This window comes from Mandrillus leucophaeus, unplaced genomic scaffold (assembly GCF_000951045.1).
Source record: "Mandrillus leucophaeus isolate KB7577 unplaced genomic scaffold, Mleu.le_1.0 Scaffold22, whole genome shotgun sequence".
Taxonomy (NCBI): Eukaryota; Metazoa; Chordata; class Mammalia; order Primates; family Cercopithecidae; genus Mandrillus; species Mandrillus leucophaeus.
Window position 1 is genome coordinate 1,119,787 of NW_012102254.1, and position 10,331 is coordinate 1,130,117.

The 10,331-nt window shown below is 53.0% G+C and overlaps 1 protein-coding gene across 3 annotated transcripts in view; it reads left to right on the forward strand.

Moving 5' to 3' along the window:
• The first annotated feature begins 2,837 nt into the window (after window positions 1-2,837).
• Window positions 2,838-10,331, forward strand: part of QARS (glutaminyl-tRNA synthetase) — a 9,472-nt gene continuing 1,978 nt past the window's right edge. Inside the window, exons 1-23 of one of the 3 annotated variants that reach the window (XM_011980938.1) lie at window positions 2,838-3,350; window positions 3,496-3,643; window positions 3,994-4,103; window positions 4,260-4,335; window positions 4,554-4,618; window positions 5,489-5,542; window positions 5,696-5,756; window positions 6,062-6,133; window positions 6,256-6,341; window positions 6,520-6,606; window positions 7,350-7,449; window positions 7,565-7,643; window positions 7,725-7,833; window positions 7,932-8,062; window positions 8,170-8,262; window positions 8,376-8,513; window positions 8,593-8,680; window positions 8,771-8,914; window positions 9,038-9,142; window positions 9,335-9,427; window positions 9,547-9,674; window positions 9,769-9,835; window positions 9,910-10,035. In XM_011980938.1, the coding sequence (XP_011836328.1) occupies window positions 3,180-3,350; window positions 3,496-3,643; window positions 3,994-4,103; window positions 4,260-4,335; window positions 4,554-4,618; window positions 5,489-5,542; window positions 5,696-5,756; window positions 6,062-6,133; window positions 6,256-6,341; window positions 6,520-6,606; window positions 7,350-7,449; window positions 7,565-7,643; window positions 7,725-7,833; window positions 7,932-8,062; window positions 8,170-8,262; window positions 8,376-8,513; window positions 8,593-8,680; window positions 8,771-8,914; window positions 9,038-9,142; window positions 9,335-9,427; window positions 9,547-9,674; window positions 9,769-9,835; window positions 9,910-10,035 (2,331 nt within the window). In that variant the 5' untranslated portion in view covers window positions 2,838-3,179. The remainder of the gene's footprint in view (window positions 3,351-3,495; window positions 3,644-3,993; window positions 4,104-4,259; window positions 4,336-4,553; window positions 4,619-5,488; window positions 5,543-5,695; window positions 5,757-6,061; window positions 6,134-6,255; window positions 6,342-6,519; window positions 6,607-7,349; window positions 7,450-7,564; window positions 7,644-7,724; window positions 7,834-7,931; window positions 8,063-8,169; window positions 8,263-8,375; window positions 8,514-8,592; window positions 8,681-8,770; window positions 8,915-9,037; window positions 9,143-9,334; window positions 9,428-9,546; window positions 9,675-9,768; window positions 9,836-9,909; window positions 10,036-10,331) is intronic. The other 2 variants (XM_011980939.1, XM_011980940.1) reach the window with 2 other exon arrangements.

The following is a 10,331-nucleotide window of genomic DNA, read 5'->3' on the forward strand; positions in this document are numbered from 1 at the left end:
AGAGAGAGAGAGAGAGAGAGAGAGAGTGAGTGTGTGTGTGTGTGTGTGTGTGTGTGTGTGTGTTTATGAGAAATCCTGAAGGTGCTCTAGTCTGAAGGGAGATGATGGGGTCCCAGCTCATGTCATGAAGCCCCCAGTGCTATCAGCTCTTTGGAGTCTACCTGCTGTTCTTTGATCCCACATAAGAGGCAGCTGTGGTAAGCATTGTCAGGATCTCAATATGGCCAAGGGACAGAGTAGTATATGAAACACTGGAGCTGACAGTATGGAGTAAAAGGTGCATTAACCACAGCAGCCTGGGGCTGAAAGCCAGACAAGTCAGGGAGGACTTGGGGGACAGAAGTACTGGGAGATCTTCCTCCTCCTCTCCTGTTCTCAGCTTTTTCTTTGCTGTAACTTGAATACCATCTGCATCCCTGTGGGTAACAGAGCAGGAGGAAAACTGCTGTGGGGTAGATATTGCTACCCTGAAAAGAGGACAAGCAGAGAGGACCAGAGTGAATCTTGTCTGACTTCTATTGAAGGCAGGGTGCTGGGGCCTGCCAGCCTTAAGAGTCTTCCCTTAAGAGTCCCTGAAGCCTTCCTTCTTTGGCCAGGCGTGGTGGCTCACGCTTGTAATCCCAGCACTTTGAGAGGCCGAGGCGGGTGAGTCATGAGGTCAGGAGTTCGAGACCAGCCTGGCCAAGATGGTGAAACCCCGTCTTTACTAAATATATAAATATTAGTCGGGTGCAGTAATTCCAGCTACTCTGGAGGCTGAGGCAGGAGAATCATTTGAACTTGGGAGGTGGAGGTTGCAGTAAGCCAAGATTGCGCCACTGCACTCTAGCCTGGGCGACAGAACAAGACTCCATCTCAAAAGAAAAAAAGTTTCTGAAACTGGCCAAGTGTGGTGACTTATGCCTGTAATCCTAGCACTTTAGGGTGAGGTGGGAGGATAGCTTGAGCCTAGGAATTCAGAACCAGCCTGGGCAACATGGTGAAACCATCTACTAAAAATATAAAAATTAGCTGGGTGTTATGGTATGCACCTGTAGTCCCAAATATTTCAGAGGCTGAGATGGGAGGATTGTTTGAGCCCAGGAGGTTGCTGGACCCTACCTCTGTCCATTCCACGACTGGGCCTTGCTGGCTGCTGCCTGGTTTTTTCCACTTGGTCATCTTTCTCTTGACTTTCCTGGAAGGAGTGCCAGGGGCTCATGCAGGTAGGCTAACCTCCAGACTGGGCCCATACAATTTAACATTTCTGCTCTGTGCAAGTCATAGACATCTAGGGGACTAGCTGGACATCCACTGGTACTACCACTTGTGGCATTCTTGGTGGCACTGGTGGGGCTACTGCCTCATCCTATGACTTGTAGCCATGGGGTCCACAGTGTATCATGAAGTAACCAGGGAAGGGAGTGCAGATCTTGATCTCATTGAGGGGGCCATCACCAGACCTGTAGGACTTGGTGATGGTGCTACAGTTAATCTTTTGGCAGCATCAGCTACTGAGAAAATGGTGGCAGTGGCAGGCACGCTGCATGGGTTTGCTCATCACCTTTATGGTGGGCTGGGCACTTGCAGCTTCAAATTTGGTGAAAGGCTGGTAGGGCTATGGCTCTGCTTCTTGATACCTGTCCTTAGCACCACTAATCTGCATCCCTGCTTAACTCCTGCACCTGGCCTTTCTCATGCAGTGCACTGCAGGGCTAGGCATCTGGCTGGGGCCACCAGGACATGGAGATGTGGGAAGCCCCAAGACAGCATTGGACCTGGATAGTGTTACAGCATGTGGCCCTGGTCAGCACCTGCTATGTGATCATTAGGTGGTGTCCAGATGTAGACCCAGACTTGGAGCTTGGTCATTAATGGGATGTGGGTACAAAAGACACAGAATATAGATAAGACTAGTCAGGATCCTGCCTATTCCTTGAAGGTCCGTAAGTGTGAGCATCACCAATTCCTGCAAGAGCTCTAATCTCAAATTTGGGGATTTCCACCATCCCACCACCAGCTGCTCATTCTCTGCAACCCCCTACCTCAGTCCCTTTTCACACACACAAAGTCTTTGTTCTGTTTTAGCCAGCAGATCCTGAAAGTCCAGTGAGACTGTGGGGAGATTCCCAAGCACAACAGCTATGATCATGAAGATTCCATCTCGTTTGTCCCACCCTTTCCCAACTTCAATAAAATATCCTCTCTCAAAGGCTTGCAGAGGGATTTCAGGGTCTAATTTGCTTGTGGTTTCCCTGATAATGCTTTGGCAAGAGGCAAGAGGGTAAGTGTGGGATGATATTTTTTTTTCTGTTTTTCTTTTTTTTTCTTGAGACAGAGTCTTACTCTGTCCACCAGGCTGGAGTGCAGTGGTACAATCTCAGCTCACTGCAACCTCCTCCTCCCAGGTTCAAGCGATTCTTCAGCCTCTCCCTCCTGAGTAGCTGGGATTACAGGCGTGCACCACTATGTCCAGCTAATTTTGTATTTTTAGTAGAGAGGGGGTTTCACCATGTTGGCCAGGCTGATCTGGAACTCCTGGCCTCAAGTGATCTGCCCACCTTGGCCTCCCAAAGTGCTGGGATTACAGGCCTGAGCCACTGCGCCAGGCCAAGATTTTAAACCAAATCATCATAGAACTTATGTGAGGTCCCTCCTGGCCCAGACCCATCCCTTCCCTTTCCTGGCCAGCTGTGTCCAAGTGGGCACGTGAAAACCGGCGGACTTATGGGGTCCCTGGATCGGTCATTCCACACATTCTCTGCGATGGAGTGTGGATCAGGGATTTCCCGGGCTTCATTTTGCTCAACTGTTTCCATGACAACCCCAAAGTTGTGGCGTCAAAAGCGCGACAGGGACTCGCATTTGCCCCCGAGGACAATCACTATATTGAGATGGAGTTCCCAGGGCTGAAGTAGAAAAGTCAGAGCAAAACCACGCCTGTGTCTTCCTCCTGCCTCGGGGCCGAGCACCTTCCTCCCAGGTACGTGGCAAATATCTCCAAAAGCCCTGCCGCCCGCCAACACCCCTTCAAGTGCCCAGTTCCACGGAGGCGGAAGCGAAGCCCCCGGAAAAGCCGGTTTGTCAGCCCTGTGTTCTTTAAATGGGGTAGACGACCTTGGAGCGCCCCGCCCCCTACCGCCAAGGAAGGACACCATTGGCTCTTCCCGGAGGCTTCGCTCTCATTGGTCAGCGAGTGAATGCCGACCTGCAGACGCGGTCCTAAGTTTCTTTTGGTTTCCGGTGTCTCTGCGATGGCGGCTCTGGACTCCCTGTCGCTCTTCACTGGCCTGGGCCTGAGCGAGCAGAAGGCCCGCGAGACGCTCAAGAACACGGCTCTGAGCGCGCAGCTGCGCGAGGCCGCTACTCAGGTGCGAGCCCCTCTGCCTCCGGCCTGGTTTGCGTACCAGGCTGCAACGCAGCGCGGGGCGGGGTCCAGATCCCGACCTGCCCCACTTATCCCGCTCTTTCCTCTCACTGAGCGCGGGGTTTCTCTCTTGACCCCTCTGACCCCAGGCTCAGCAGACCCTGGGTTCCACCATTGACAAGGCTACCGGGACCCTGTTATATGGCTTGGCCTCCCGACTCAGGGATACTCGGCGTCTCTCCTTCCTTGTAAGCTACATAGCCAGTAAGAAGATCCACACTGAGCCCCAGCTAAGCGGTGAGACCCCTACCTGTCCTGCCAGTTCGCACCAATGCCTCCCTTCAGCCAAGACCCCTGTCTTCCCTTTTTGCCAAGTCCTCCAGTTTCTTTCTAGACACCTGGTTCTGCACAGGCACTGAGGCATGGAGGGGGTGGCCTATGGTGAGACTGACAAGGGAACCGTCAGGGTCTGAGGGGGATCCACTCTCGACACGTGCTTCTTTCTTCCCTGTGTCCTCTAGGGTAGTGGTGCCAGGGCTTAACTTTTCAGGAGGCCAGACTGTCCTTCGAGTTTCATGAGATTACGACCCTGTCTGTCCACTTCTTGGAGCAGAGATGCCACAAACTCACGGGCTCTTTTTTCTCAGCTGCCCTTGAGTATGTGCGGAGTCACCCCTTGGACCCCATCGACACTGTGGACTTTGAGCAGGAATGTGGCGTGGGGGTCATTGTGACCCCAGAGCAGATTGAGGAGGCTGTGAGTCTTTCCCCAGGCATCGTCTGCCTCCCCAGTCCTGGCCATGGAAAGGAGTGGCTCAGTTTCCCTCCCCAGGAAGACCCAGAGTGAGGGTGTGGGTTCCCAGAATATCTCTAAAGGTGGCTTTCCTGAACCACATGGTTTGGCTTTCTGCAGGTGGAGGCTGCCATTAACAGGCACCAGCCCCAGCTCCTGGTGGAACGTTACCATTTTAACATGGGGCTGCTGATGGGTGAGCAGGGCCTGGAAGGGGGCTATATTGTTCTCTCTGGTCATGCCTTTTCTTCTGGGCACAAGTGAGAGGGAGGTGGGGGAAGGAACAGGAGTGACTTAAAGTGGTCTGGCTGGGCTCAGGCTCTGGTTCTCGCGGTCAGCCAGGACCTTTCCTTGGAAAGGAGGTGGGGGGAGTACTCTTTGCTTTTCTGCAGCTCCTTGTGCCTATGCTTCTAGGAGAGGCTCGGGCTGTGCTCAAATGGGCAGATGGCAAAATGATCAAGAATGAAGTGGACATGCAGGTGGGCATGCTTCATTAAGCTGAAGCTGGCAAAGACTGGCATGAACAGGGCCTGGAATCCACTAAGGGATAAAAGGCAGGAGGAGGGCTGGGCACGGTGGCTCACGCTTACGATCCCGGGACTTTGGGAGGCCAAGGCAGGAGGATTACTTGAGCCCAGGAGTTCAAGACCAGCCTGAGCAACATAGTGAGAACCCATCTCTACAGAAAATTTAAAAATTAGCCAGACATGGTGGTGTATACCTGTAGTCCCAGCAACTTGTGGGGCTGAAGTGGAAGAATTCCTTGAACCTAAGAGGTCAAGGCTGCATTAAGCTCTGATTGCACCACTGCACTCCTTCCTGGGGTACAGAGTGAGACCCTGTCTCAAAATCAACAACAATAAAAAAGGTGGGAGGGGGCTGGGCATGGTGGCTCACGCCTGTAATCCCAGCACTATTGGGAGGCTGAGGTGGGCGGATCACCTGAGGTCAGGAGTTCGAGACCAGCCTGGCCAACATGGTAAAAGCTCATCTGTACAAAAAGTACAAAAATTAGCTGGGCGTGCTGGCGGGCACTTGTAGTCCCCGCTACTCAGCAGGGCTGAGGGGGGAGAATTGCTTGAATCCAGGAGGCAGAGGTTGCAGTGAGCTGAGACCGCGCCATTGCACCTCCACCCTGGGCAACAAGAGCAAGACTCCAGCCTGGGCAACAAGAGCAAGAGCATTTTAAACTAGCAGACCCACATGAGAAGTGGTGGGATGGGCTAGGTAGGATCTTTCAGTCAGTGCTGGTAGATAGACCAGGAAGCCTTGGGTGGGTGGGTAGGATCAGTCAGGGGCTCCTTGAAAGAGGATACTCCTGTCCCTGCCTGACTCTGGTCTCTGCTCAGGTCCTCCACCTTCTGGGTCCCAAGCTGGAGGCTGATTTGGAGAAGAAGCCGAAGGTAGGGCTGGGCATGGCCCTGAGTCCCTGAGGGTGAGGTGAGGTATGGTGAGACTTCAGGCTGGGGAAGGAAGTGTCTGACCACAGTGATCCCAAGACCCTGTCCAAGAGAAAATTTGATGCCATTTTCTGAAGCACCTGGGGCTTCTTTCAGGTGGCAAAAGCTCGGCTGGAAGAAACAGACCGGAGGACAGCGAAAGATGTGATGGAGAATGGTGAGAAGCTTCAGGCTCCTGTCACGGCATTCAGCTCCCTGACTTCTGAACCTCCTCAGAAGAGTCCTTACAGGCTCCTCAGGCCCTTGGCTTACTCAGTACCCTGACTTCTGTCTCAAGACTGGGATTCCTGGTGTTTCCTTTGTTCCCTTTGCCCAGAGACTGGCATGAGAGGCCTCAGATGTCTGGCTCTAGATCTCTTGTCTCTGGAATTGAGGGAAGAGGGGTCTACTCAGTTCTGTTCTGGCTGTAGGATATGGTAAATATATCCAGAGGACAAGTTTTCCTTGTTTTGTTCCCCACAGGTGAGACTGCTGACCAGACCCTGTCTCTGATGGAGCAGCTCCGGGGCGAGGCCCTTAAGTTCCACAAGCCTGGTTAGTGGGCATGTCAAAACCCTAGGGAGGGCTGGATCTTGGCAGCAGCTCCTATAGTCAGGCCCCTAGGGTCAGAGGCTTTGGCTGCAGCCTGGTCCTTAGGCTTATTCTGGTTCTGGCAGGTGAGAACTACAAGACCCCAGGCTATGTGGTCACTCCACATACCATGAATCTACTAAAGCAGCACCTGGAGATTACTGGTGGGCAGGTATGTGGGAATGTGGTCATGTGAGCTTGTGCCATCAAACACCTGCCTGAGTGCCTGGGCTGCCTCCATACTGCCCCATCTTACCCATTACCATGGCCTTCCTAGGAGGGAACTTCTGTTTCTTTAGGGTCATCTGAGCTCTGACTTTATTTCTCTTTTCCCATCCCCCTTATTTTAGGTACGTACCCGGTTCCCACCAGAACCCAATGGAATCCTGCATATTGGACATGCCAAAGCCATCAATTTCAACTTTGGCTATGCCAAGGTATGCATGTGTCTAGGCACCTGGCAAGCAAGATGACCACTAGAGGTTCCCATGAGTGGATACCATGTCCCTGCCTTGCTGTCTGCTCCCAGTAATGTACCCAGGTGGACAGAGACCACGGAAAGGAACCACATGTGTGACAGATACCTAGGAATCTATTGAGCTTATTGGAATAAATAGCTCCCTCCCTCTGAGGAGTCAGTGAATTCAAATTTGGGGGAGTTGCCAGTGCAGTCCGTAGGCCTAGAAAGATGCTATGCTGTCTGTGTCAAGTTGGTGTAAGAGATGCCTTATCTAGCCATTTAGATGCAGGAAGGTGAGAGAAGCTCTTGAAGGCATTTTTAATTCTGACATGAGGCCAGGTGGGGTGGCTCACGCCTGTAATCCCAACACTTTGGGAGGCTAAAGTGGGTGGATCGCTTGAGGTCAGGAGTTTGAGACCAACCTGGCCAACATGGTGAAACCTCACCTCTACTAAAAATACAAAAATTAGCTGGCCATGGTGGCACATGCTTGTAGTCTCAGCTACTGGGAGGCTGCAGGAGAAACCCGGGAGGTGGAGGCTGCAATGAGCCAAGATCGTGCCACGGCACTCCAGCCTGGGCGAGAGAGTGAGACTTCATCTCAGAAAAAAAAAAAAAAAAAACTGACATGAGAGTGCTCTGTGAATATCCTAGTTTGATGAACAGGATTGTGGGGCTAATGGATGATATGGGAGTTCACAGGTGGTGCAACTTTCCTAGGCCAACAATGGCATCTGTTTTCTGCGTTTTGATGACACCAACCCTGAGAAGGAGGAAGCAAAGTTCTTCAGTGCCATCTGTGATATGGTGGCCTGGCTGGGTATGGACTGGACAAAGCCTAGAAGGGCTGGTGGTTAGTGGGCCTCTCCTTGGACCATGGCCTGCCACTGGGTGTTTCTGGCTGGCTGCTCATACTTTGTCTCATTTTGCTCCAGGCTACACACCTTACAAAGTGACGTATGCCTCTGACTATTTTGACCAGCTATATACGTGGGCTGTGGAGCTCATCCGCAGGTAAGGCCAGGGCCATGACGTAGAGCCAGGCAGGCTGACTAGGTCACAGCCATGCTGGGCACTCACACCCCTTCCCCACAGGGGTCTGGCTTATGTGTGCCACCAGCGAGTAGAGGAGCTCAAAGGCCATAATACTCTGCCCTCACCCTGGAGAGACCGTCCCACGGAGGAGTCACTGCTGCTCTTTGAGGTGGGGTCCTAGAGGAACATCTGGGTTTGGGTGGGCCAAGGTGCTCAGAATGAAATGCCCCTGTGCTTAGAGACAGCCTGAGTCCTTGTTCTCCTCAGGCAATGCGCAAGGGCAAGTTTTCAGAGGGCGAGGCCACACTACGGATGAAGCTGGTGATGGAGGATGGCAAGATGGACCCTGTAGCCTACCGAGTCAAGTATATACCACACCACCGCACAGGGGACAAATGGTGGGTGTAGAATGGGGTGGGATGGGGGGACTGCGGAGCAGGACGATGGGCCATGGGATAGGGCAGAGTAGGGCTGGATGGTAGGGCCCACTGCCTATGCCCCACAGGTGCATCTATCCCACCTACGACTACACACACTGCCTCTGTGACTCCATCGAGCACATCACTCACTCACTCTGCACCAAGGAATTCCAGGCCCGGTGAGGGAGCTGGGTCCATGGGGTGGTAGGGCCAATGGAATTCCAGCAGCCCTTCCTGTGGTCTCTGCCTGGTTCCAGAGCTGGCCAGTCCTAACCCTACTCTCCCACCCCAGACGCTCTTCCTATTTCTGGCTTTGCAATGCACTGGACATCTATTGCCCTGTGCAGTGGGAGTATGGCCGTCTCAACCTGCACTATGCTGTTGTCTCTAAGAGGAAGATCCTCCAGCTTGTAGCAACTGGTGCTGTGCGGTAGGTGTGGCTGTTTGGCTTATGAAAGGTTAATGGCATGCACTCCCAAAGGCCTTCTCACCAACCTTCTTATCCACAGGGATTGGGACGACCCACGGCTCTTTACACTCACGGCCCTGCGACGGCGGGGCTTCCCACCTGAGGCCATCAACAGCTTCTGTGCCCGGGTATAGCCCAGCAGGTTGGGTGGACAGATTGAGGGTTGAGTGTGGCAGTTTGTGATTGTAGCTGTGACTGATGCTGAACTTTCCTGCCAGGTGGGAGTGACTGTGGCACAGACCACAATGGAGCCACATCTTCTAGAAGCCTGTGTGCGTGATGTGCTGAATGACACAGCCCCACGAGCCATGGCTGTGCTGGAGTCACTACGGGTCATCATCACCAACTTTCCTGCTGCCAAGGTGGGCCTGCCTCAACATGTGTGCTACACGTGTGTGTATGTGTGTGTGTAGCTGGGGATACACTTGGCTCTGGGCATGAGGGTCCTCATGCTGAGTATGACTCATACCTGTCTCCTGCTATAGTCCTTGGACATCCAGGTGCCCAACTTCCCAGCTGATGAGACCAAAGGCTTCCATCAGGTTCCCTTTGCACCCATTGTCTTCATTGAGAGGACTGACTTCAAGGAGGTAAATGGTGGGGGTGGAGGCTCTCGTTTGCTGCTGAGTCTGGTCCTGGGAACCTTTCATCTCTTTATCTCTGTCAGTCCATCTACTTCCTGCTTCAGATGAACCAATCCTTGCCAGACATGGGGGTAGGGAAGCTTCACCATTTGTTTGACCCTTGCAGTCTCTTGTGTTTACCCCACTTCCTATGTCTAGGAGCCAGAGCCAGGATTTAAGCGCCTGGCTTGGGGCCAGCCTGTGGGCCTGAGGCATACAGGCTACGTCATTAAGCTGCAGCGTGTTGTCAAGGTGAGAGCCAGCTGCAGCCTTCCTACTGCAGTGCCTGCTGGGGCCAGGATGTGAGTGTAGCCTGCAATCCTGGTTGTGGTTCCCAGATCTAATTGCTGCTCCCCTCCCCCTACTTCTAGGGCCCCAGTGGTTCTGTTGAGAGTCTGGAGGTGACCTGCAGACGGGCAGATGCTGGAGAGAAGCCAAAGGCCTTTATTCACTGGGTGTCACAGCCTTTGATGTGTGAGGTTCGCCTCTATGAGCGACTGTGAGTGAACAGAGATGGGGTAGGGGCAGGTACCAGATGCACATTGCCTGCTGTGGCTGTCCAGCTGGGGGTATGACCTTCACTCTGGCTGCAGATTCCAGCACAAGAACCCTGAAGATCCTACTGAGGTGCCTGGTGGATTCTTAAGTGACCTGAACCTGGTAGGTTCATGAGGTTTGGGGTTTGGGAGGTAGGCCTTCCTGGTTGGATGGTTGCCTGAGTTCCCTGCCTGCAGGCATCACTACACGTGGTGGAAGCAGCATTAGTGGACTGCTCTGTGGCCCTGGCAAGACCCTTCGACAAGTTCCAGTTTGAGCGTCTTGGATACTTCTCCGTGGATCCAGACAGCCATCAGGGAAAGGTGCTTGACTTTACCCACTTGCCCTCATCTACAGCAGTGACAGTGGCTGCCATTCACTGTGCCAAGTGCTCTGCATATATTCCCTTAGTTAATCTACACCACCTGAGGGAGTTGGTATTCATATTCTACTAATGGGAAACTGGTACTGAGGATAAGTCTATGCACAAAATTTTGTATGAAGGCTGCCTTTTTTTTTTTTTTTTTGAGACGGAGTCTTGCACTGTTGTTGCCCAGGGCTGGAGTGCAATGGCGCTATCTCGGCTCACTGCAACCTCTGCCTCCCAGGTTCAAGTGAT